The 25,029-nt window shown below is 34.9% G+C and overlaps 5 protein-coding genes across 6 annotated transcripts in view; 3 read left to right on the top strand and 2 right to left on the bottom strand.

The window, feature by feature from the left end:
- LOC143914599 (SUN domain-containing ossification factor) overlaps positions 1-9,357 on the top strand; it is a 39,097-nt gene extending 29,740 nt beyond the window's left edge. Inside the window, exons 2-4 of one of the 2 annotated variants that reach the window (XM_077434872.1) lie at positions 3,784-3,992; positions 4,532-6,734; positions 6,818-9,357. In XM_077434872.1, coding sequence (XP_077290998.1) covers positions 3,904-3,992; positions 4,532-6,734; positions 6,818-7,978 — 3,453 coding nt within the window. In that variant the 5' untranslated portion in view covers positions 3,784-3,903 and the 3' untranslated portion in view covers positions 7,979-9,357. The remainder of the gene's footprint in view (positions 1-3,783; positions 3,993-4,531; positions 6,735-6,817) is intronic. The other variant, XM_077434871.1, reaches the window with a different exon arrangement.
- A 58-nt stretch (positions 9,358-9,415) lies between these two features.
- On the bottom strand, positions 9,416-11,212 carry LOC143914601 (uncharacterized). The gene is made up of 3 exons (XM_077434874.1): positions 11,026-11,212; positions 10,829-10,961; positions 9,416-10,743 (listed from the first exon to the last, which is right to left on the bottom strand). The coding sequence occupies exons 2-3, from the start codon at positions 10,871-10,873 to the stop codon at positions 9,697-9,699; spliced, it is 1,092 nt and encodes a 363-aa protein (XP_077291000.1). The 5' UTR covers positions 10,874-10,961; positions 11,026-11,212; the 3' UTR covers positions 9,416-9,696.
- Positions 11,213-14,071: 2,859 nt separating this feature from the next.
- On the top strand, positions 14,072-16,638 carry Gnmt (Glycine N-methyltransferase). The gene is made up of 5 exons (XM_077434875.1): positions 14,072-15,177; positions 15,252-15,379; positions 15,792-16,048; positions 16,137-16,270; positions 16,385-16,638. The coding sequence occupies exons 1-5, from the start codon at positions 14,972-14,974 to the stop codon at positions 16,548-16,550; spliced, it is 891 nt and encodes a 296-aa protein (XP_077291001.1). The 5' UTR covers positions 14,072-14,971; the 3' UTR covers positions 16,551-16,638.
- Positions 16,639-17,802: 1,164 nt separating this feature from the next.
- Positions 17,803-18,537, top strand: LOC143914408 (uncharacterized). Its single transcript, XM_077434621.1, has 2 exons — positions 17,803-17,886; positions 17,967-18,537. The coding sequence occupies exons 1-2, from the start codon at positions 17,833-17,835 to the stop codon at positions 18,462-18,464; spliced, it is 552 nt and encodes a 183-aa protein (XP_077290747.1). The 5' UTR covers positions 17,803-17,832; the 3' UTR covers positions 18,465-18,537.
- A 2,140-nt stretch (positions 18,538-20,677) lies between these two features.
- LOC143914406 (uncharacterized) lies at positions 20,678-21,421 on the bottom strand. Its single transcript, XM_077434619.1, has 2 exons — positions 21,341-21,421; positions 20,678-21,249 (listed from the first exon to the last, which is right to left on the bottom strand). The coding sequence occupies exons 1-2, from the start codon at positions 21,392-21,394 to the stop codon at positions 20,752-20,754; spliced, it is 552 nt and encodes a 183-aa protein (XP_077290745.1). The 5' UTR covers positions 21,395-21,421; the 3' UTR covers positions 20,678-20,751.
- Positions 21,422-25,029: the final 3,608 nt, after the last annotated feature.

Raw genomic sequence — 25,029 nt, 5'->3', positions numbered from 1 at the left:
GCTCGTAGCAATGCAACACGAGCTGATAATAAAAAATAACCGGATTTCATTATCGTTTTTGGATGTGGGCTATAAAAAAAGTATTACCTGTTCGCGTGTCGTATAATGTATATTATATTTATCAGTGATACGACCTGTTTGGATATTTAGATTGTATTAATAACTAATAATACGTAATCTGATAATGGTCTTCATCGGTTTGTCGTATCTCGTCGACGGGCTAAATAAATATCGTCGTGTTTCCGTATGTCCAACGTTACGGTTTCGACGTGAAATGTCTGTTTGTCCAAGTTGACGTTGTTTTTTTGAATTTCGTTAATTACATTTGCAAACATTTGACTTTTTGGCGTTGAACATTTACATTTGAATAAATTACTGTTTGCTAAGCGGGACTGTGAAGGACATGAGATATATTCGTATTGCGAAACATCTATGTAGAACTGATCCATAAACAACCCACTTGTGAAAATTTTATATGTTATGGCTGAAAGCTATTTTTTTTCATATTATATGTAGAATACATTTTAATATCCTATACAAAGAGTCGGTCTCCGTGACGAGACAGAATGTTAAATGACAGAAAACGCAAATATCGGAAGGCAAAGATCGAAAATCGAAAGATCTTAAGTCGAAAGATCAAAAAAAAATGGTGCATGGTAAACGGTACATACTCACTTAATTTGCGCGAGCAGGATACAACAGGAACAAGAGGAACAGGCTTTTCCTCCCGTATTAATGTGCGCGCGCAGAATACGGGAGAAAAAGCATGTTCCTCTTGTTCCTGTTGTATCCTGCTCGCGCAAATTAAGTGAGTATGTACGTGAGTATGTACCGTTTACCATGCACCATTTTTTTTTGATCTTTCGACTTAAGATCTTTCGATCTTTGCCTTCCGATATTTGCGTTTTCTGTCATTTAACATTCTGTCTCGTCACGTAGACCCACAAAGAGTATGCACTTTTTATTTTTGCTTGATAAACATTTTTTTCCACTTTTAAAGTGGATTTCATGAAACAATTTTCAATTGTTATATAATAAAGCCTACTTAAATATTATCGTTTATTACTCATTCTATTTTTATAGTTGGAAACCATGTTCTGTTGTTAACCACCAACGCTCAATTTATTTATATCTCGATACCCACGTTAGTCGAATTACCATATTGGGTAAAGACCTCGCTTTTTATTAAATGCTTAAATATTATACGTGCACTTCTGAAAAACCTGTGGTTTAAAAGTATCTTTTATATTACAGATTGTTATTCGCTAGTATTTATTAAACCCATAATACATACAGAATTTAATGGTAGTCTTTCATTTTGTAAGTGTTATTTGAAGACATTTAATGATAATATTTATTATAATAGTATATCAAATCTGAAAGTGGTATTGTAAAGCATTTAGTTCGAGTAATAAACTGTGTTTATATTGCTTTTAGTAATAATCATAAAATATGACCGAGGATTTCATATGAATGAACGTTGCTAAGGCTAAAAATTTCTTGTAAACAATACAATTTAATAGAATAAGTTAATGTAAAAACATTTTTAAACCTTTCCATTTTATATGTGTACTACATATATGTTACAATCCAAGTTTACATTATATTCGCTCACGAACGTACTAGTTTGTTCATATACGAACCAATCTGGACAGTTATAGTGTACAAAAAATAACAAATTGGCAAACGAACTATGTAGTTTGTTCATGCACAAACTATTAAGCATAAGTTTAAGTGTTCTCTGTCGTTTGTGCCATCCTCTTATGTATGTACATTCATACATATGCAATATTCTAAAAATTAGCGGAAACAGGAACTATAACAAATGTTGCAATGCGGTTTCCATAGGATTTTGTAAATATGTACTTTGCGTATTGACATCTCAAAGGCTTTGACAGCTTAAAGTTTTATGTGAAACCTAGTATTTTGACTGTTAACAATCAAACTAAAACCAATAGTTCTTGTATGAATAAACTTGTTTGTTCATACAATAACTTTTGTGAATATTTTGACTGATAATTAGTCACCGGAGCCTGAGGGGGCCGTGTATTGTTCAAAGGTTGTAAATGCATTATTAAAGGTTTGCCGAACAATGGATAGCACTGTGACTATCCTACCTCTACTGATAATAATTTTTTAATTACATTTTCTTAACCCTCTGAGTGCTGACGTCTTTTCTGTTGAAAGCCCGCCACTCCGAAAATTTCGCCAACATTTCCAACTAGAATTATTTAGAAATCCAATAAAAAGCAGCTATAAAAATTGTAGCTAATCCAAACAAACCCTAGATAACTACCGCCGAGAATTTCGAGGTTTGTACAGGTGTGTTGAGACTCTCTAATATATCTTGCAACAATATAAAATAAACAAAAGAAGTCTACTAGTGTAATGTATTTTTCCAAAACTGCATAGTTCCATCTTCTTCATTGTTGTTAAAATGTAATGCTCACAATCTAAATGCCAAGCCACAATCTAAAATACTCAGCAGTAAGGGATTTCCATCGGGAAGTTCTGCTATGGTTATAAATTCAGTAATTCCGGTGTAAACCAGTCTTTATAATCGTTGACAAACGAATGACACGGATTCAATGCATTTTTTTTTCAATGCTACCTGAAAAGGCTTAGCGGGTAGTATTCTTGTTTACTTTGTACATGCTCAAAATACAACGCCTATCGGCGTTTTTCAGGCCCATGGCGTTGGTCGGAATTCAAACGGTTATATTGAAAATTTTGATGTGCAATTTGTTCATCATGAATTTTTTTTTTTATTATAACTGTGTTGACTTTAAAAAAATTCACTTTCATACATTAGGTTTTTTTTTTTTTTTTGATTTTCAAATGCTTTTTATTATTACGAAATTATGTTCACAATACATCTTATATCTATTTTAATAGCTACCGATCTACTGATCATTTTCTATTTTACAATTTAATTTAATTTGGTTAGTAATCATAGTATTATATTATTATAATGTTAATTTACAGCATAATAGGAAAAAAAGCTCAAAAACCTATTTACAATTCATACATTAGGTATCGTTTTTACACCGTGTACTAGTATCATAACATACAATATGATAGCTTGTCAAAAATTTGACAGTGAATGTTTAAAAATTTTTTAATACATTTGAACTGTACCTTTCTCTAACGTTCTCTTTAAGAGTTATCATTTTTTATAATTGCATATTAAGTCAAAGTTCTGCTATTTTTTTTCACTTTGAGTTTACTATTTATGTGTTGATTTTGTATTTTGCAAATTGATCAAATATGATGTAATATTAATATGACATTTATCATGGTATAAAGTGCGTGCTGTTGCTTTCACGTGCATGTACATATATTCATATAGCAATAGCCTTTTGACCGATGATATATAAGTCCCCCCGCTGCTCAAAAACATTAAGATATTATGTATACATGCGTATGCACTTTTGCGTAGAACACAAATCGGCTATTATCGAGAAATTTATTTGCGCTCATTTCTGAACTTTGCCATAGGCGCCATCGGTGACCTCCACGTCACTGATCAATGCCACAAATCACACGTGGAAATTAAAATTAATGTTTGCTTCGAACGAATCGTATAAGTCGTACAAGGTCTCTTGCTAAACATGTGTGTAACTGACGATATCGAAATTGGCGTGTTTGGATTTCGCTATCCGATCCGGATGTTCACTTGCACGTATTTTGCTCTCGATTGCTCTAAATCGCTCGTTTGATATTGAAATTGTTTGATTTTATCATATACTTACAGTTTCACTTATTTCTTGATTTTATTTTCAGTTTATCTGCTGACGGTAGTTGAATTTATGGGATGAAAATTTTAAGCGGTAGTTCGTTGACTTGTTAAGATTATCTATTTAATGTTTATAAGTATGTCAGTGTTCGAATTTCGGCATTACAATGTTGGGAAGGCTTTTTCAAATATTGTTGTGCTTTTTGCTTACGATGCAACCGCCGTCGAAAAGTCTTTCGACCGACTTGTACTATAGGTAAGATTTTGAGTGTTTAGATTTAGTCGAAAGTGTATGTGAGGCTTAAGACAGTAATGTAATTGACCTATTTGGTATGTAACAGTTAACCGTTTGGATTTTATAGCTAAAGAAACCACTATTTTAAGTTTTTAAATCCAAATAGTCAACTACGTATTCTAAACTCGGTCAATTTCTGCGGTCTTTTCCCTCTAAAATTAAAGCATATGTAAGGTGACAAGTATTGTGTCAACATGCATAAATTTCTCAATAAATAATATATGTAGCAACCGGCAATCTATGTTTTCTAAATTGAGCCTGAGCACATAAAATTATAAATTGATCAATTTGTATTTAAACTGCTTCCTTTCTTTCGATTATTTTTAATGCTACATATTTTATTTTAGTATGAAAATTTTCTATGTATCAAAAATTTTACACCTGATAATAATTGTATCACAGTTTGGTTTAATTTTAATTTAAGTTTTGTATATACATAGTTATATTTTTCAATACATTCCAACTTTTAGAAACTAATGTTCTTTTATTATCATTTTCAGAATCGTAGACTCTGCACCGCCAGTCTTAGTAACGTTAGTGGATACGGTTGCTGCTGAGTTGGCAAATGCTGCACGAAATGTAGATGCCGTCGACTCTGCGAGAATATCTCCAAATTTTTCAGACACAAGCTCTGAGTACAATCATGTCGCACTCAAACTATCCGTCGACGATGCGAAAAATGACTCTAAAGACGTACCACAAGACATTCCGGAAAAAGAACAAGTTGAAAACGCGACTCAAAAAGATTCAGAAGACAACTCGGTGGGCACGTTGAGTCATACTGAAGAAAGCTCTTCGAACATTTCCACAGAATTCGTAGTGGAAAATAGGACAGAAGTGGAGCCGTCTGTTAAAATAGAGGTGAAGGAGCCCGAATCTCAAGAAAAGCAGGAAGAAATACCGTCGTTTTCAGAATGGGCTCAAAAACAATTGGAAGAGGCTGAAAAAAACAAAGAAGTTGTTGTGAACGATTCGCTGCATTCAAACCAAAATACTGTCACCTCGTCGAATAATTTTAATGTCAGATCGAAAAATTATGCATCACCAGATTGCGGTGCCAAAATCGTTGCTGCAAATCCCGAAGCGGGCTCATCCAGTTTTATATTATCGCCTAGTCGGGACGAATACATGTTAAATACGTGCAACAGTCGTATTTGGTTTATAGTTGAACTTTGCGAAGCAATACAAGCGAAGAAAGTGGAACTAGCCAATTTTGAATTATTTTCATCCACTCCAAAAAACTTTTCCGTATCAGTAAGTGATAGATTTCCTACTCGAGAGTGGGCCGGAGTTGGTCAATTTGTTGCAAAAGACGAAAGAGATATTCAGACATTCAATCTGTACCCTCATTTGTTCGGAAAGTTTATCAAAGTCGAACTGCATTCTCACTATGGATCAGAGCACTATTGTCCTATTTCTTTATTTCGAGTATATGGCACATCTGAATTCGAAGTTTTCGAAACTGAAAATCTACCTCTTCACACCCAACAAACTGCAGATGAAGATGAAGACGACGATGTGCTTGAAGTTATAACTGATCCTGAAAAGGGTAGTGATGCGTCTAGGAATTTATTTGGGTCTGCTAGAGATGCTGTTATGTCGATCATGAAAAAGGCTGCTGAAGTTTTGGTCAAAGGGAGCAATTCCAACCGTTCATCTACTCATCTTGAAATCAACACAGCCGAATCTAAACGCTGCCAAACGCCAAGTCACATCATTGTTTGTGACAACTGTAGTAATACTGTATTCTCGGACGTTTATGAGCTGATGAGTTGTCACAATAACTTTCTGAAGACATTCGTTGAATCTCCATTTATCTATGATACTTTATGCAACACCGATATTTGCCAGCACTTTGGCTTAGATTTTAAGAGTAAAAAGACTTCACCTCATAAGACTGAGTTTGCTAGTTATATATCTGCATTTTTGATGCCGAGCTATGTGGCTGCTTTGTGTAACATGCTTGCGATCGTCGAGAAGAAGGTTGTCCTCAATACAAGCTATGAAACAGATTTGAATGTCACGTCGAATTTGACTATCGATAAGAAGACACATACCATATCCAATGAGGGGGTATTAAATGAACTTATACAAGGTCCGTTCACTTGTAACGATGATGATGAATATTGTAAAGATGAAATCAGCGATGACTTCAAACCGAATTTAAAAACTGACGCTAATCCTATACTTTCTGATGCAGCTAGTGGTTCACTTTCAGATATAAAACCGACAAAAACGCTACAGAAAGACAATGATGCAACTGAACCCAGTGTTATAACGGTACCTGCCGAAAACAATTTAAACCTTTCCCAAAATGAAAGGACAGTTGAGAACAGTTATGAAAATAGTGAATCAAAAAATGCGCCAAATGAAATATCACTTAAAAGTTCTGAACAAAGCAATGACAACAACTCTATTGACACTGATACTCCTACTATGAATAATCTTACTGTTGAAAAAGATAAAATTGAAACTATAAGTGGAACCGATACAAATAATGTCAACGAACCATCTAATGTGTCCGATAGTATCGTAGAAGAAAGTAATTCTAACCAAGAACAGTTATCTTTGGATCATTTAATAAATGAATTAGAGCAAGGAACTAATGATCTTTCCACACCAGCTCCACCTCCAAATACACTGTCTTCATTGCCACAAGGACAAAAAGAATCGGTATTCCTTAGACTCTCCAATAGGATTAAGGTAATTTATTTTTATGTTGCATAGATATTTTATGCTATATTTTATTAGTGAAATTTAATTTAATTTTTATGTTTTCATTTCAGGCATTGGAGAAAAATATGTCACTCTCTGGACAATATTTGGAAGAGTTGAGCCGTCGTTATAAAAAGCAGGTTGAAGAAATGCAAAAAACCTTTGAAAAAACTCTGCTAACTGTTAACGAAGAAAGTAAACGTTCAGAAGAAAGGGATCATAAAAATACAGAAGAATTGCTTGTTCTCCAGCAACAAATCGCTCATCTTTCTAATTCTGTCGCAATTTTACTTTCCGAAAGGGAAAGTTGGTTAGGAAATGTATCACTATTGAAAGTGTTCATTTTTCAAATTATTATTACAATTATTATAATCTACTTATTTAGAAGAAGTCGCCGTAGGAACAATTCTTCGGTTGGTTTAGTTAATGAGAATCATAGAAGTTCAATAGATAAAACTAGGAGAAAATCTGATGAAATTTTAATGTTACGATCATTGAACACCAAAAGACGTCCATCAGAAGAGGCATTGAATATAACGTGTCTAAATTTCAATGATAGCAGTAACGGTTCTCATAAATCTGAGAAAAGAAAAAAGAAAAAGAAGACTTCAGCTGTTCAAAGGAGTTTATCGATTGCAACTCCTGCGGGAAATGAATTTTCTAATATGCAAGCAAAGTCATCCGATGACAGAGAATGGATGAGATCTGATTTCAATAAGAGTGCAATTGAAACACCTATTGCCCTTGAAGAGGCGGAATTTATAATTCCAGAAGTTGATCCTATAGACTTCAGTAAAATAGGTGAAATTCAGAAACCTAAGTTTGCCGATTTAACGCCAAAAAAAGAATTTCCTAAAACCAATGGATCGATTTTTGGATTGAAGACTCCAATAAATAACAAAAAACCTGTGAAAATCAGAAGATTGAGTTCTCCAGCATTTTTGAAATCGGCTCTTGGAAGGCAGAGCTCGCGAAGTGATGACTTTACAGTAGAAAGAGATGTGTCTTCTTTGTCTGAAAATGCTTACATTCCGAAAAGTGTTAATGTTGCGAGAGAAGTTCGGTCGGAGGAACGAGATATAAGGACTGATTTACAATCTTCAAGTTTGCACGAGTGGTCAAGCGCTGGAGAATTGTCACAAGCAAGCAGTTCGGCGACAACAAATTCTAGTACGAAGAATAAAAAGTCGAAAAAACAATCTTTTAAGAATATGTTGAAAAAAGTTTTTTAAAATTGTAAATCGTTGTTAGTTTGATTTCGATATTGAAAAATTCATTAAATATTTTTATTTTTAATTCATTAAAAGACTTGTAATTAAATATTTTGTTATAGAGTTATTTAAAATTATATGAAGGATTCGAAACTTCATAGACAATGATTTTAAATCGACTTGATTATTTTAAAATGTAAAATGCAAACAATGGAACTGTTTATGATTTAAGTAAACAAAAACTTTATACTTTTTTCAATTTAGAAAATATACTTATCTTATATTAAGTGTTGCATTTGTATACATATACTATGAGAAAATATTTTTGAAATATAATACATGCATACTGTAATTTCGTACGCAATTGTTAAAAAAATTCACTTATTTAATATATACATTGTATAGGTATATATGTAAATTAATATGAATCAGTCAAATCATTGTAAGGATCATTTTATTAGTTTTGAAATTTCATTGTTTGCATATCATAAACTCTAATGTTATTTTGTATTTATTGTAACGTAATTATTACATGTAGAATTTAAAAACAATTAATATATTTTTTAATGTAATTTATTATAATATATCAATGTATAGGGATATCTAATATAACATATTTTAAACATAAAAGCAGTGATGGCTAGTGAAGTAAATTGTAAGATTTGACTGGAAAAATATATGATAAGTAAAAGAAAGTTTTGAGAAATGTTACAGTTTGAGCTGTGATGTGGCTTAAATTTTACAATTTGCTCCAGTAACCTATTTGTATTGAAGTAATTTATAAGTAATATGAATCATACCAAAGAAAGACTTTCTTATTTTCATATTAATTTTTTAGTCATTTTTCATTGAGTTCTGTAGCGATTATTTTACTTAATTTGTCGAATAATTTTTTTTAGCATTATGTATTATGTATATATATAGTTATTTTTAAAAACGAGCGTATGTATTAATTAAACGTAAGCGTGCAAGTTAATGTGTGTGTACATGTTGTAAATGTATAAAAATTAAGTATTATTTTTTCATGTGTAAATAGTTAGCGTTAAATTTTTCTAAGTCCTTAGTCGCTAATCACCAGTGAACCCGTTACGTTTTAATCTCAATTATGAGCTACCGTTGACTCATGCCTTACATTAATTTATTTTACGTATTGTAATCAATTTTTATTTTAGCATATTTGTGTACTATGTATGTATAAGTTACAATTGCATTTTTATTTAGAGGTTGTATTATTAAATCGGTGTATGCCAAAATGTATCGATAAGCTTTGAACTGCGTGTATATTGTTATCGTTCCTACAATTTATAAATACATTGTGATGTATATCATAAGCTTGACCATAGTAGTATAGCAATAGTTGTAGATTATTGCATTCTTATGTATAAATATAGTCATGAAATTAAAATTCTTTTTTTTTAATACCATTTCTGTAAACATTTATATTTTCTTTTTTTTTTTGCTATTGAAAACTGAAAATTTACTCACAATTCAAATTATTTATTACAATTAAATTTTTTAAAATGAGTGTACAGTGCCTTTTTCAGAAAAAAAATTACAAACATTTCATTTAACTAAGCTTTACAAAGAGATGTGATGAGAATATTCCACAAAAAAGCAGTATTTAATACTTATTGTGGCATAAAACAGAGGCAAGGTATCGGTGACTTTTACATGGTTTCGAAAATTTCTGTTAAAATGTTTAAGTATTGTTTGTAAGTCAGCCATAAAAATAATTCATTTTAATTAGATTTATAACGTTGGGCCCAACGATCGCAGGACGAAGCCTGTGGTGGTGAGTATGGGACTTCGTAGCTTGGCTCTTGGCTCGGTGATACTAATGGATAATAGCTATGAGGTGAAGGTGATGCGCCACAACTTTTGCGTCCGGGTGATGATGCAACATGGTTTTTATACTGCACTTGTGATGGAGCATAGTTTCTTAGGGTCGGTGGTAAATTATATGAACCGTAGCTTCGGTATGATGGTGATGAAGAACAACTTGGTGGGGGTGGTGGTGGTGGAGGAGGGGGTGGAGGTGGTGGTGGAGGAAGTGCTGGCAGATGTGATGATGCACAGCTACTACATGAAGGTGATGCTGGAACTCGATCTACTGAATTTTGTCGGGAACCGGAACCGGGATAAGATGGTTGGGATGAAGAACAGCTTTTGCACGATGATGATGGGGCAGATGATGATGATCCACAGCTTTGACAAGATGATGTGGGTCGAGAGTTTTGATGGGATGCATGTGGGGAAGAAGGTGGCGATGATGATCCACAGCTTTGACAAGATGATGTGGGTCGAGAGTTTTGATGGGATGCATGTGGGGAAGAAGGTGGTGATGATGATCCACAGCTTTGACAAGATGATGTGAGTCGAGAGTTTTGATGGGATGAATGTGGGGAAGGAGGTGGTGAAGATGCACCACAGCTTTTGCAAGACGGAGGTGATGAACGATGTGCGTCTTCGCTGTTGTGTGATTCTACTGGAGCAGCTGATTGCGAGTTTTGACAGGATGAAGGTGGTGGTGGAGGAGGAGGTGGTGGTGCAGCACAACTCTGGCACCTAGGAGGTGATGAAACTGGCGGGATTACTGGTGCCACTGGATGTGCACAGTTACATGGCGTTTTACAAGATGGTTTTGAACAGGAGCATGCTTTCTCTAATGGCTGTGGGGCATGATGAGGTGCTTCGGGCACATAATGACTGCCTTCAACCTCGTAAACTTCTTCTGAACTCTCAGATTCAGAACTGCTATCATCTTCCACGCAGGAAGAGTAAGAGCTCTAAAAATTAAATAAAATTTGATTAATTACAGCTATAAGAAACTGAACAAATTTGCACTTTTTTATACTTAAACAAATGGTATACCTGAAATATTGCTATCAGCAAAAATCCAACCAAAAATACCTTCATGATTGATGTGTTTCACAGTACCACTTGATGTGATGTGTTGACTTGGTGCATTAGTTTAAAATATTTATATGATTTTGATACTTTTCTGCTGTAAAAAAAGCACGTTTGATTATAATCAAACGTGACTATTGCTATCATCGAAATATACATACCCACACATGCAGGAAATGTTATTTGTCAAATTTGCAAATATTCAAAATTCTTATGCATCCATATCAAATTAATTATTATATACATACAATGAATTTGTTGAAGTTAATAATTATCTATTGATTTATCGTTATTTAAACCCTTTATGCAAATTGTTGATGTTTTCTTTTCAATTCGATATACATATGTAATCAAAGTGATGTGTTATTGAAAGATATGTACTTGACGCAATAGTAGTGATGATAAGGCATTATTTTTCTGTAGTCAAAACATATTTTAGTGATACATATTTTAAACGACGTGGTGCCACTTAGTCTCAAATTGTGTATACAGAAAATGACTTGTACTTATTATTTGCTTTCCAATATGAATAAATGTAACCAGGGTTGTTGAGATGGAGGAGTGAGGAGAAAAATACTCCATGCCCGTGATACTTGAAGGCATTTTGAATAAATATAATATTCAATATGTAAAAGACGCCTAAAATATATTAAAAAATACGTCATCTTTTAACTGAAAAATTACTGAAACTCAAAATTCAAAATTCACTCAAGAATTTGCTCAAAAGTTTGACGCTAAATTCCTGAAACTCAAAATTAAAAATTCACTCAAGAATTTGACGCTATTGCGACAAATTATTCGCCTGTGATATCTTCACAAACTTATACACTAAAGAAATTATACAATAGTATTGAACTTTTAAATAAAAAAAATTTTTGGTTGAGTGTGACTGTTTGGTTGATTTATTTAAGAAAAATGCGTTAGTATAAAAGTACAGAATTAATATGGAATTGAACAGTTTAAGCTTTATAATTTTCTCTTTTATATCGTAAATAAATTATATTGGAAAATATCAATATAAATATAGGTATTTTTATGAGTTCTGAAAATATTTGTCGCGCTGTTAAAATAAAGTCTAGAAGTAGGGACTTTTTTCGAAAGCCCTGAGTGTAAATGTGAGAGAGAATACTGTGAGGGCTAAAATTTAAGAACATCATCTATTAAAATACTCAACAAAATATAATTATATCTTTTTGAATATTAAAATAAAAAAAGTATATTCATCTGTGAGTTGGTAATAAAAAAATGTAATAAATTAAAAGATTGTTACTTTAGTAAAATAATAAATGAGTGTTGTAATGACCCTATTAAAGTATTGAATGATTCAGTGACTGATTATGTGGTATGAGATTCATTTTAGGATTCCGGTGGAACAATTTTATCCGACTGCGTTGTTAATGTTATCATGTTGACCGTATGAATTTATAGTACACAGTGGTAGATCAACATTTTATTTCTGATTAACAATGAAAAATAATTGTTGTTTTTAATAACACTATCTGAATAATATTTATCAAATTGATATATATATAATTCATAAAAAATATTATTGGTATTTATGACAAAAACAGTTCATATATTTTTTTAATAATAATTACATGATCATTAAATTTTAATATATCGCTTATTCGTAAACAGCTTTTATGCGTATTCTAATGTGCATTTTCATTAATTTAAGTAATTTTAATGTAATAATGAAAACACAAATATCGGAAGGCAATGATCGAAAATCGAAAGATCTTAAGTCGAAAGATCAAAAAAAAAAGGGTGCATGGTAAACGGTACATACTCACTTCATTTGCGCGATCAGGATACAACAGGAACAAGAGGAACAGGCTTTTTCAAATTAAGTGAGTATGTACCGTTTACCATGCACCCTTTTTTTATCTTTCGACTTAAGATCTTTCGATTTTCGATCTTTGCCTTCCGATATTTGCGTTTTCGGTAATTTCACATTCCGGCCCGTGAGACCGGTATGTATATGTAAATGTAAGTTTTGGTTCGTAGAATCCGTGAAGTTATCGAAAAAATCTTCTTTGGAAGAAAAATATGTAAAAAAATACTAGCTTATGCAATTTATTATACCTATTACACGTAAAACAGTTTAATTCTGATCCGTTAAGCGGCTTGGGCGATAATTGGATTCAAAAAATTTAAAAACAGAGAACATAATGTATAAGGAGAGGTTCCACTTATAGGTGTCAACTTAAAAAAAATACGACGTTGTGCCGATAAGGATTCCAGTAACTGATACCAAGTTTCAGTTAGATATGACCAACAGTGTTCAAAAAGTCTCCAAAATATACAGTAACACATACTAACATTACAACACATTTATTTCTAGACCATGAAAACATGATTAGTGATCAATTCTGAGTTGGAATTAGTAAAAAACTCGAGTTCGAATTTTCCCATGATCACAAAACTTCATCTATTGTTACTACGTACAATACATATGTAGATAAAGTAAAATATATGTATATTATGTACAAATTTTCATTCTGTTACATATTAAGGTATCAGTAAAGTTCACATATGAAAAATATTACTCGTCTCTGACATTTAATGTGATATATTATTCGTACATGTGTATGTATATATTAATAAACACTTCTTATCATTTTAACGATAGCTATTATTCATATTATTAACCACTAAAAGCCCACATCCATTATATTTTTTAAATAAAAAGTATTTAAATTAAATAGTATAAAGATGTTCAGTTCCACAGATGAAAGTATCTGCAGAATAGATTTGATATAATCTAATATATAATTTCGAAAGAGACTTTGTATGTAAGGCTTAAAGGTTTGGGTGGGAGAATCGAATACAAATCAAAGTTTCTATGACGACGATATCGATATCGTTAATTATTTTTTTTTTCGTTTAAAATAAATTTAATAAAAAAAACAAATAAATGTTTACTATTAGATTGTTTTGCAAAGTTTAAGTTGTTTATATTACAAATACCGAGCGAAGCCTCGTAAAACCACTAGTAGTATTATATAAAGCAACTAGCTGAACCCGGCATGCGTTGCAATGCCACAATAACGCATGAAATTCCCGTTCCCGTTCCCATTCCCATTCTCGTTCCCGTTCCCATTTGTTGGAAATGCAGGCAGCGAACACGTTGATCGCGACGTGAAAACATTTGAAATTGTAACGTTGCAATGACACTCATTCCCGTTTTTTTTCACAGTAATCTTCCCGGATATGCATACAACAAATCCTGAAATTTCCATCGCAATCGGTTCAGTGGTTTAGAAGCCTATTCGAGACATTCATTTTTATATATATACTAGCTGAACCCCGGCATGCGTTGCAATGCCATAATAACGCATGCAATTCCCGTTTCCGTTCCCGTTCTCGTTCCCGTTCCCATTTGTCGGAAAAACACATTTGAAATTATTGCGTTGCAATGACACTCATTCCCGTTTTTCCCGTTTCCGTTCCCGTTTTTCCCGTTTTTTTTTTCACAGTAATCTTCCCGGACATGCATACAACAAATCTTGAAAGTTCCATCGTAATCGCTTCAGTGGCTTAGGAGCCTATTCGAGACACACACACAGACGTTAATTTTTATATATATAGACTATTTTCTTTGCATCTTCTAATTCATTGTATCAATTAATTCATTTTACTTCTTCCAAAGCTACTTTTTATAAGTTGAATATCTTTAAAATTTATTTCCTATGCCTTTTTGTTTTTATTGCTTCGTCTTAGAAATGGTTTGTATTTATTTCAGTTGGTTCGGTGATTATTTTGCAAAAAGCCATCTCGCACAAGTCACTAAAATCTCGATCACGGAACATCTGGCGCCCAAAAACTCCATCAATCACGCAAATATTGTACAAACGAGAACTCGAGTGCCAGATGTTCCGTGATCGAGATTGTAGTGATTTGCTCGAGCTCGCTTTTTGCGGAATAATTCGTTTACCATTTCAGTTACTGCTTTTGTAATGAATAATAGTTCTGTCTTTGGTGATATTGGGGTTCATCCTAACGGGTGATGTAACTAAAAAGCAACGTATTTAAGTCTAAATGATAACATTTATTTTTCAGTCCACTTTTTACCTTCAAACGACGTCTTAACTTTTACAAGAGAACATGGCTGATACGGTATTCCACAGTAGATCTCACGGCATTTCAGCTGAAGGAGTCAAGGACCAATATGCCGACGGTAAAGCAGCCAAAGTTTGGGAAGTATTCATTGGCGACAGAAACTCGAGAACACAAAATTACAAGAACTTCCTTGTGGGACTTTTGAAGGAGAGAGGATGTCACAGGATCTTGGATATCGCTTGTGGAACAGGGTATGTAATTAATTAAAGAATATATCACTTTAATCAGTTATTTTTCTTAATTAAAATTCTCTTTTTATGTATAGAGTGGACTCTATGCTTTTACTGGAAGAAGGATTCGATGTGACGTCAGTTGATGCTTCTGATAAAATGTTGAAATATGCATTAAAGTCCAGGTGGAATCATCGTAAAGAGACTAAATATGACAAATGGAGTAAGTTTAATCTTATCTTTTTTATATATGTATATACAGTACAGGGGTAATGACATTATTTTAGATAACCTTTCGAGCGGTCGTCAGGTCTCCACATTCAATTGTAGCACATAATTATGCTTATTAATAAATTTTCAACACATCGCGATTGTTGCTATGACGTTGGCAACAAAATATCATACTATGTACATAGTTCAAATCTTAAACCGTTTCATTTCCTACTTAAAATGTATGTCAGCGAATATGTGTTGCAGTTGAAAATTAATAAGGAAGTAGCAAAATATATTGAAGCATATCTCAAATCTTTTCATATAAAATTATCTTTGATACAACTCTTAGCTTATATGTACATTCATCGTATAATATTGTATATATTGGTTTCATGAAATAACATCAAGTCGTGAAATTTTAGTAATCGAAGAGGCCAACTGGTTGACTTTGTACGAAGATTGCAAGCATTTGCTCAATGGTGGATTCGATGCTGTGATCTGTTTGGGAAATTCTTTCGCTCACTTGTTGGATTCTTTCGGGGATCAGAGGGAAATAAAACAGGCTTTGTCCAATTTCGAAAAATGCGTCAAACCTGGTGGTCTTCTGTTGATTGATCACAGAAACTATGATTTCATCACGAGCTCCGGCTCAACGCCAACAAATTGCATATATTATAATGTATGTATACAAACATAATATTAGAATATGTATGATTTTATATGGAATTTTCTTTTGATTTGTTTTAATTTATTTCTGTTGGTTTCAGAGCCAACATACACTTGATATAAAAACATCAGTGTTGATGGTGAGGGGCAAATCAGAATTGGTTACATTGGATTATGTCATTGATACGTCATGTTTGGATACTAGTGGAAAAGGAAACGGCACGTCAAGTGTTAGGTGAGAACATTCGTTTAATAAAACATACAAATGTATTCACAATGTACTCGTATAAATATGTAAAATAATATATGTACATTACTTTAATTATTTTTTTATCGTAAAATTTTTTAGTGAATTCCGATTGTCTTATTATCCACATAAGTTTGACGACTTCAAGATGATGTTACAGCAAGCGTTTGGCAAAAATGCAAAATTTACCATCTATGGTGATTTCAAAAACTTGAAAGAAATAGAAAATCCAGCATTCTATATACATGTTGTTGAAAAATCAAAATAAATTATATGATATGTGCTAGCATTTAATAAACAGTCTATAAACCTACAAATGTGTAAAATTTCTTTAAAAAATAATAATAATTAAGTACAAAATATATATGTATAATATAATAAATAAAATAAAATAGAATATTAGGGTACACAAAAAAATCATTTATTACGTTTAAAATATAAATTTGATGTACATTTTTTAAAACTTGATATCAATCAATAATCTGCATTATTATATGCATATGATTATGGAGATTCAAACTAGGATGATGCAGCATTTGTAAGAGGATGTAAAAGTTAATGGGAGAAAAAATAACTTGTCAATGCATCACTATTTGCATTTATATACATGTAGTGTTATAATCAATGATTGTGTCCTTCGTAGGATACACTTGGCTGACTAATCGAAGCGTATCTGTTGGATTGATAGTTTGATGAACAGGATGGGGGTGGAGGTGGAGGTGGTGCTGCATTGCATGGGGAGGGTGGGGGTGGAGGTGGGGCACAGCATGGTTGAGGAGCGGGTTTGCATGGTGGTGGAGGTGGAGCGCAGCAAGGTTGTGGAGCTGGTTTGCATGGAGGTGGTGGTGGAGGAGGTGGAGCACAGCAAGGTTTTGGGGCTGGTTTACATGGGGGTGGCGGAGGTGGTGGAGGCCGCGCACAGCATGGAGTTAGTGCTGGTTTACATGGGGGTGGTGGAGGTGGACTACAACGTGGTTGAGGAGCTGGTTTACAAGGAGGTGGAGAAGGTGGAGCACATGCTAGTGGTGATGGGGGAGCTGCACATCCACATGGAACTCCATAAGCAATCTGAAAGTCAAACAATTGCAGATTATAGAAATACTGGTTATGCTATCAAGAGTTGAGGCGCGTTGCTGTTGTGTTAATATACCTGAACGAAACAAAGAGCTATGAATCCGAAGACGAGAGCCATTTTGTTTGCCATGGTGTTGGATTTCAAATGCCTTTCGATAGAATCAAATTAATTGTATGCTTTTTCGAGGAAATAATCCTCTTTTATGTAAAATTAAGATTTGTGTGCGTGTCGCTATTTCCGTATCAGCATAAATCGCAATTATCTAAAAACTAAAGAAGCACGTACTACTTCCAAGTACATGGTTAATCTCTTATATTTTTGGGGCATATTAAATATGGAATTTGAAAAATTTGCAGATTGCACGTGACTAATATTCACGCACTAACTAAAAACGGTCGTATAAATAGGTACCTGTTTAAAAAGAAATCATTCAATTCATCTGATTCATCTACATCAGTGTTGGAAGCTCAGTAAAATGGCAGCCAAATTGAACTTAGCTTTAGGGTTCCTCGCCCTCCTGTTGGTTCAGGTATACTTTTAGAATAATTTAGCTCTTTCCGTACCAAACGAAATAAACTCAATTACATAAATATTGTTTCGAAATTTCAGGCCACCCACGCAGTTCCATGTGGCTGTGCAGCACCACCGCCACCACCACCACGCTCTTGTGGATCACCAACCCCATGTGCTCGACCACCACCTCCATCGTGTGCCCCACCACCACCACCGCCGCCACCACCCTCATGTGCTCCACCTCCACCTCCACCATCTCCGTGTAAACCAGCACCACAGCCATGCTGCGCTCCTCCACCACCACCCCCATGTGCTGCACCAGCACCACCATCATGCGCCCCACCTCCACCACCCCCACCACCACCACCACCACCACCGTCGTGTGCTCCACCTCCACCACCCCCATGCAGACCAGCACCATCCCCGTGCTGCGCTTCACCTCCACCACCTCCTCCACCTCCCCCATCCCCTTGCAGATCCGTTCCTCCTCCACCCCCATCCTGCTCGTCTTGTGGCCAATCTTACCAGGCTTATCAGTCTTCCCAATCTCACCAAACTAGTCAATCCCAACCCCAGTCCCATTACGGTCATTGATTTTGAGAAATGTCAGTCTTGACTGAGTGACCAAGTGTCTTCTTTCCCTATCATCCCCACCTCCTCACCATCCCCAGTCACGTCAAAGACGTCGTAGATTTCAAATAGATTTAAAAATGTATGCCATATGTGTAAACCCATAACTGTCTTCACTTATACTCATCGAAACCCAATTCTTCTCAAAATTAGGAGCTTTGCTTGTAATCTAAACACGACGTGTAAATTTGAATAAAAATTCTTAATCCCATTACATATTTTTATTTATTCTCAATGTGATGTGCATATGTAGAAGGCTTCCAAAAAAATTATAAATCTTACTAAAAATAGCAACATTGTTTGGCTGTGAGTATGGAGAAAATCTTGATCCTCGGCGACAATTCCTCGAACTTATGCAACAAAATGTTATTCGGAAAATCAAACCACATCTGCGGTCCATGTTATGGTCCATTTTATGCGGTCCAGAATAAAAAAAGTATGTCAAATTTGAAAAAAAAGTTTGTCCAACTATGAAAACTTTGTATTTTCATAACTCATTTGTTGCCGGTGTTTCTTCTTATTTCACATCTAAACTCGAATTGGAAAAACAAATTGCCGAATATTAAGACGTTGAAGAAAATTACAAAAACAAAAAAAAAACAAATGAAATAAAATAAAACAATATGGCAGTACATGTGCATTGACTATCAATGTGCGTAACAACAATCAGTGTTTGTGACAAAATAACCCTATTATACATGTTTGTATGTGGAATATAGTACAAAATATTTCTTCCTTAATATTATATAATATCTCTTCTTAAGTTCCTATTTGTAACTCGTTCTGAAAAGTTTGGAGTGGAAGTTTTTGGTTTATAAGATTCTTTAGTTTCCTAAGATAACTAAAGCTTACTAAAGTTACAGCCTCTTATTTGCATACTATGGAACCTTTAAGTTTTGCGTCACTAATTTACATACATACGTACACACCAAAGAACTGTGACGGCTCGCGCCTGCGACGCTGCGGATTCTACAGCACCCCTAGAAAAATTGCGAAAAAATCGCAATGTATGTATTTCACTATCATTTGGATCCACCAAATTATAACCATTTTTACCGGTATTCGGGATATTTCCGTACGCTGCCCAACCGTCCGAAACTATATGCGAACCAGGCAGTATATGTCGGAGTATTTCATCAGGTAAAAGTCGAGTTAATTCAGGGCATGGAAATACTAGAGTACTCGCAAAGATCAACCAATGACAGGAAGGAGCGGGTCGACAGAGCCTCGCTACCGAGGCTAGAGTAAAATTTGTATGTGTGATTGTTCAGGGTGCTGGCTAGAATCATGATTTGAATGCAATTCTTTGATTTATGAAGAAACTACACACATATAATTTTTATTTGTTTGCATACTGAAAATTCATAGTTAAAATGTTTGAATCTATGTCCGAAATAGAATTGGGAAAATGGCTACAAGACAAGCAGGATGGTGGTGGAGGAGGAACGGATCTACAAAGGAATGGAGGAGGTGGATCGCAGCACGGGGATGGTTCTGGTCTGCGTGGGGGTGGTGGATGTGGAGCACACGATGGTTGTGGGGGTGGTGGTGGAGCCGGTGGAGGTGCGGCGCAAGATGGTGGTGGCGGAGGAGCACAACATGGCTGTGGTGCTGGTTTACACGGAGATGGTGGAGGTGGGCAATTTGTTCGAATTCATCCATTCACAAAACCATATTGGGCAATTCGAGTTTAGATGTGAAATAATAACTATTGAGATATTAAAAGAAAAAGTCGAATCGAAGAAGAATTGAGCTATGAAAATCCATAGTTTTCAAAGTTGGACTGCAAATTTAATTTTCCGAATATCATGCGGCTGGAAAGTTGGGAGAATTGTCGGCGAGAGTCAAGATTTTCTCCATAATCAGTCAGGCTTGTACTCGTATAATAATTACTTTATACGAAGCATACCCGAATAATGTTGCTAATTTTATTATGTTATATAATTTCTTTGAAAGCTTTCTACATATGCACATCACGTTGAGAATAAATAAAAAAATATGTAATGGGATCAAGAATTTTTATTCAAATTTACACGTCGTATTTGGATTACAAGCACAGCTCCTAATTTTGAGAAGAATTGGGTTTCGATGAGTATAAGTGAAGACAATTATGGGTTTACACATATGGCATACATTTTTAAATCGATTTGAAATCTACGACGTCTTTGACGGGACTGGGGATGGTGAGGAGGTGGGGATGATAGGGAAAGAAGACACTTGGTCACTCAGTCAAGACTGACATTTCTCAAAATCAATGACCGTTATGGGACTGGGGTTGGGATTGACTAGTTTGGTGAGATTGGGAAGATTGATATGCCTGGTAAGATTGGCCACAAGACGAGCAGGATGGGGGTGGAGGAGGAACGGATCTGCAAGGGGATGGGGGAGGTGGAGGAGGTGGTGGAGGTGAAGCGCAGCACGGGGATGGTGCTGGTCTGCATGGGGGTGGTGGAGGTGGAGCACACGACGGTGGTGGTGGTGGTGGTGGTGGGGGTGGTGGAGGTGGGGCGCATGATGGTGGTGCTGGTGCAGCACATGGGGGTGGTGGTGGAGGAGCGCAGCATGGCTGTGGTGCTGGTTTACACGGAGATGGTGGAGGTGGAGGTGGAGCACATGAGGGTGGTGGTGGCGGTGGTGGTGGTGGGGCACACGATGGAGGTGGTGGTCGAGCACATGGGGTTGGTGATCCACAAGGGCGTGGTGGTGGTGGCGGTGGTGCTGCACAGCCACATGGAACTGCGTGGGTGACCTGAATTTTCGAAACAATATTTATGTAATTGGGTTTACAAAGGTTTTATTTCGTTTGGTATGGAAAGAGCTAAATTATTCTAAAAGTATACCTGAACCAACAGGAGGGCGAGGAACCCAAAAGCCAAGTTCAATTTGGCTGCCATTTTACTGAGCTCCAAACACTGATGTGAATGAATTCGATGGATTGAATGATTTCCCAATAAGCTGGTATCTTTTTATATGACCGTTTTTAGTTAGTGCGTGACTATAAATCGTTTGAAAATCAGCACATTTTTCATTCACTTAATGTGCTTTAAAACAGATCAACCTAGTACTTTCTAGTCGTACGTGATTCTTTAATTGCTGATTTGCGCGATTTATGCTGATACTGAAATACATACATACATATGTATGTTTATAGGTATGTATGTATGTATATTTATTACGATCGTTGAAAATCAATGTCCTTAATGTGATTGGGATTGACTTTGGGTAGTAGAAGCAGAAAAGCAGGCAGGGGGTGGTTGAGGTGCAGTATAAGACGGTGCTGGGGGAGCAGAAATGCAGATAGGTACTGGTGGTGGCATCAATCAATTTATCTTGGATCGATAATTTTCTCACACTGAGAATGATTTATCACACATAGACGCGGAATTGACACCATCAGAACGGAAAGACTAAAAGATTTCTGTGATTTTGCTAATATTAAATATAAAAATCTGCTCTCACATCCAAAAACTAAGTGGGTAATACTATAACCTGCAATAGAACGTACTCTAAAGCTATTTGAAGCTTTAAAAGCTTTTTTTCTAGCTGAAGAAAAAGCACAACAAACCTTATTAGATTTTTTTCACTAATCCTCTTAGTCAAGTCTATCTTTGGTTTCTTCATTGTAATTGTAGCACTTTTCATTTACATATATTAAAAATAGAATTGAAAAAAATCAATTATACATAGATATTCTAAATATTATCACTGAAAAACCGATTTTTCCAGGAATCGGTTTTTCAGTTTCGCTCTATTTACAAAGCTAGAGTACAAAAAAAAGGTTGGGCGAAACTTTTACAACAATTGAACAATAGCATTTACAACAATTAAACAATAAACGGCACGCTGTGAATCCGGCCACTAATTATCACTTCGATTGAAAATATAGCTATAGAAAAGTCAAATATCTGATTTTTGGGGGGGGGGGAGGTGTCCCAGTTTGACTTGCATGAAATCTGACAACCCCATAAATAGGTCCACCCTGAATAATCACAATACATAAAAAAAATACTTTTCTTTTTTTTGTAAACTACATGTATCAAATATACATAAAAAAAATAAAAAAAAAATATATATATATATATATATATATATATATTTCTTTAATTTATTGAGTACTAGTTGTTTTAGCCAGCTGCGCTCAGTATTTGTAATATAAACAGCTTTAACATGGCGAATCTAATAGTAAATATTCATTTGTTTTTTTATTAAATTTATTTGAATCGAAAAAAAAATATCACATCGTCATAGAAACTTGATTTGTTTTCAATGTTACCTATGAACATACATATTAACTTACTTACAAAGTCTCTTTCGAAATTATATATTAGATTATGAATGGTAAACCATAGATGTATAATACATAGATCCGCCCTCACGGTTTATACTGGTCTCCCTTTTGGCGCATGCAAAATACATGGCGCATGCACACTTTTCTCTCAGTAGGTTAGTAGCTTATAAGTAGGAAAGGTCGATTGCGGAGATCTTTTCATATTTTCGTCACTAACTGAGGGGTGCGGGGGGTTTAACTAGCGGGGGGGGGGAAGTGAAAAAAACGCCGACCGCTGAGTCGTAGGGAAAAACCTTTTTTTTTCCAACTTCGTCCCGCTAGTTAAACCCCCCGCACCCCTCAGTTAGTGGCGACAAGATTTCCAACGAAATTTGTATGTAATGTCATATCTAGTCTATTCTAGATCTATGCGGTAAACGGATTATTCCGCAAAACACGATCTCACGCTAGTCACTAAAATCTCGAACACGGTACATCTGGCACTCAAGTTCTCGTTAGTATAATATTTCCCGTGGATAGCTTTCGATTGATAGAATTTTTGGTTGCCAGATGTTCCGTGATCGAAATTTTAGTGACTTGCGCGAGATCGCTTTTTGCGGAATAATCAACGAACCATCATGAACATGTTAGATATATATGTATGTCACAAACAATTGAAATAATGGTTATTCTTTATATAAGAAATATAATACTCCAAGAAAAACTATGAAGGTCATAATTAAATGTTGATATTTATGGAATCTTTAAAAACTACATTGGAAGAAGATTTTGGATTTTTAATAGATATCGATTTAATAGATTTTAAAACTAAGGATTTTCAAAGCTCAATTCTTCTTCAATGCTTCTTATTTCACGTCTAAATTCGAATTTGAACAAATTTCCTAATATGGTTATGTGAATATATGAATTCGAAGAAATTTCCCACTTTCGCCACCACCCCTATGTGCTTCACTAGCCCCTCCATCTTACGCCACACCTCCACCACCCCCACCGTCGTGTGCTCCATGAATCATATAGTTTATATGTAAATAAACATTCTTAAAATTATAATAAAATCAGTTTAAAATATTTTTTTTATATTTTTATTATAATATTATTAACCAGTTGTAATATATTTTGACCCATGTAGTTATTTCAAATCGGGTTTGCTACAAATTATTGGCTGCATGCTCATTTCGATTGAATTTGAACTGTTTGAATTTCAGCATGTACGAAAGACGAGATGTTCATGGGGTTGCGCAGATGACATTTCGATGTACATTGATGATTGGCAATTCTTAAAATGGAGTTGGATCTTTTTTTGCTTGGTTTGCAATCGTTTGTAGCGCAGGGTTCATATGATATAGTCAATATGTATGTAAGTATTCACTAACTGAAGATCCGCTACACATATGTCGGTAAAAGTCGAAATTCTCTACAGGGCAGACCCTATAGGCTCGGTCGACCCGCTCCTTCCTTTCATTGGTTGCTCTTAGCGAGTACTCCGTGTATTTCCGTGCTACTATAGTATTTCCGTGCCCTGAATTAACTCGACTTTTACCTGATGAAATACTCCGACACAGTACACATACTGCCTGGTTCGCATATAGTTTCGGACGGTTGGGCAGCGTACGGAAATATCCCGAATACCGGTAAAAATGGTTATAATTTCGTGGATCCAAATGATAGTGAAATTCATACATTGCGATTTTTTCGCAATTTTTCTAGGGATGCTGTAGAACCCGCAGCGCCGCAGGCGCGAGCCTTCACTGTTCTTTGGTGCGTACGTATGTAAGTTAGTGACGCAAAACTTAAAGGTTCCATAGTATGCAAATAAGAGGCTGTAACTTTAGTAAGCTTTAGTAATCTTAGGAAACTAAAGTATCTTATAAACCAAAGACTTCCACTCCAAACTTTTCAGAACGAGTTTCAAATAGGAACTTATAGAAGATATATTATATTAAGGAAGAAATATTTTGAACTATATTCTACATATATGTAAACATGTATAAAAGGGTTATTTTGTTACAAACACTGATTGTTGTTACGCACATTGATAGTCAATGCACATGTGCTGCCGTATTGTTTTATTTTATTTCATTTGTTTTTTTGTTTTTGTAATTTTCTTCAACGTCTTAATATTCGGCAATTTGTTTTTCCAATACGCAGATGTAGTTTGATTTTCCGAATAACATTTTATTGCATAAGTTCGAGGCCTAACATATGCACATCACACTCACAGCCAAACAATGTTGCTATTTT

Source organism: Arctopsyche grandis, chromosome 7 (genome assembly GCF_051622035.1).
Source record: "Arctopsyche grandis isolate Sample6627 chromosome 7, ASM5162203v2, whole genome shotgun sequence".
In the NCBI taxonomy this organism is placed as follows: domain Eukaryota; kingdom Metazoa; phylum Arthropoda; class Insecta; order Trichoptera; family Hydropsychidae; genus Arctopsyche; species Arctopsyche grandis.
This window is presented reverse-complemented; position numbering and strand designations above follow the sequence as displayed.

Bases quoted from the DNA above. Each gene is read 5' to 3' on its own strand.
- LOC143914601 (XM_077434874.1), bottom strand. From the start codon at position 10,873: ATGAAGGTATTTTTGGTTGGATTTTTGCTGATAGCAATATTTCAG. The intron at 10,744-10,828 runs GTATACCATTTG...TTTAATTTTTAG, and splicing joins TGCTGATAGCAATATTTCAG to AGCTCTTACTCTTCCTGCGT.
- Gnmt (XM_077434875.1), top strand. From the start codon at position 14,972: ATGGCTGATACGGTATTCCACAGTAGATCTCACGGCATTTCAGCTGAA. The intron at 16,049-16,136 runs GTATGTATACAA...TGTTGGTTTCAG, and splicing joins CAAATTGCATATATTATAAT to AGCCAACATACACTTGATAT. The intron at 16,271-16,384 runs GTGAGAACATTC...AAAATTTTTTAG, and splicing joins AACGGCACGTCAAGTGTTAG to TGAATTCCGATTGTCTTATT.
- LOC143914408 (XM_077434621.1), top strand. From the start codon at position 17,833: ATGGCAGCCAAATTGAACTTAGCTTTAGGGTTCCTCGCCCTCCTGTTG. The intron at 17,887-17,966 runs GTATACTTTTAG...TCGAAATTTCAG, and splicing joins TCGCCCTCCTGTTGGTTCAG to GCCACCCACGCAGTTCCATG.
- LOC143914406 (XM_077434619.1), bottom strand. From the start codon at position 21,394: ATGGCAGCCAAATTGAACTTGGCTTTTGGGTTCCTCGCCCTCCTGTTG. The intron at 21,250-21,340 runs GTATACTTTTAG...TCGAAAATTCAG, and splicing joins TCGCCCTCCTGTTGGTTCAG to GTCACCCACGCAGTTCCATG.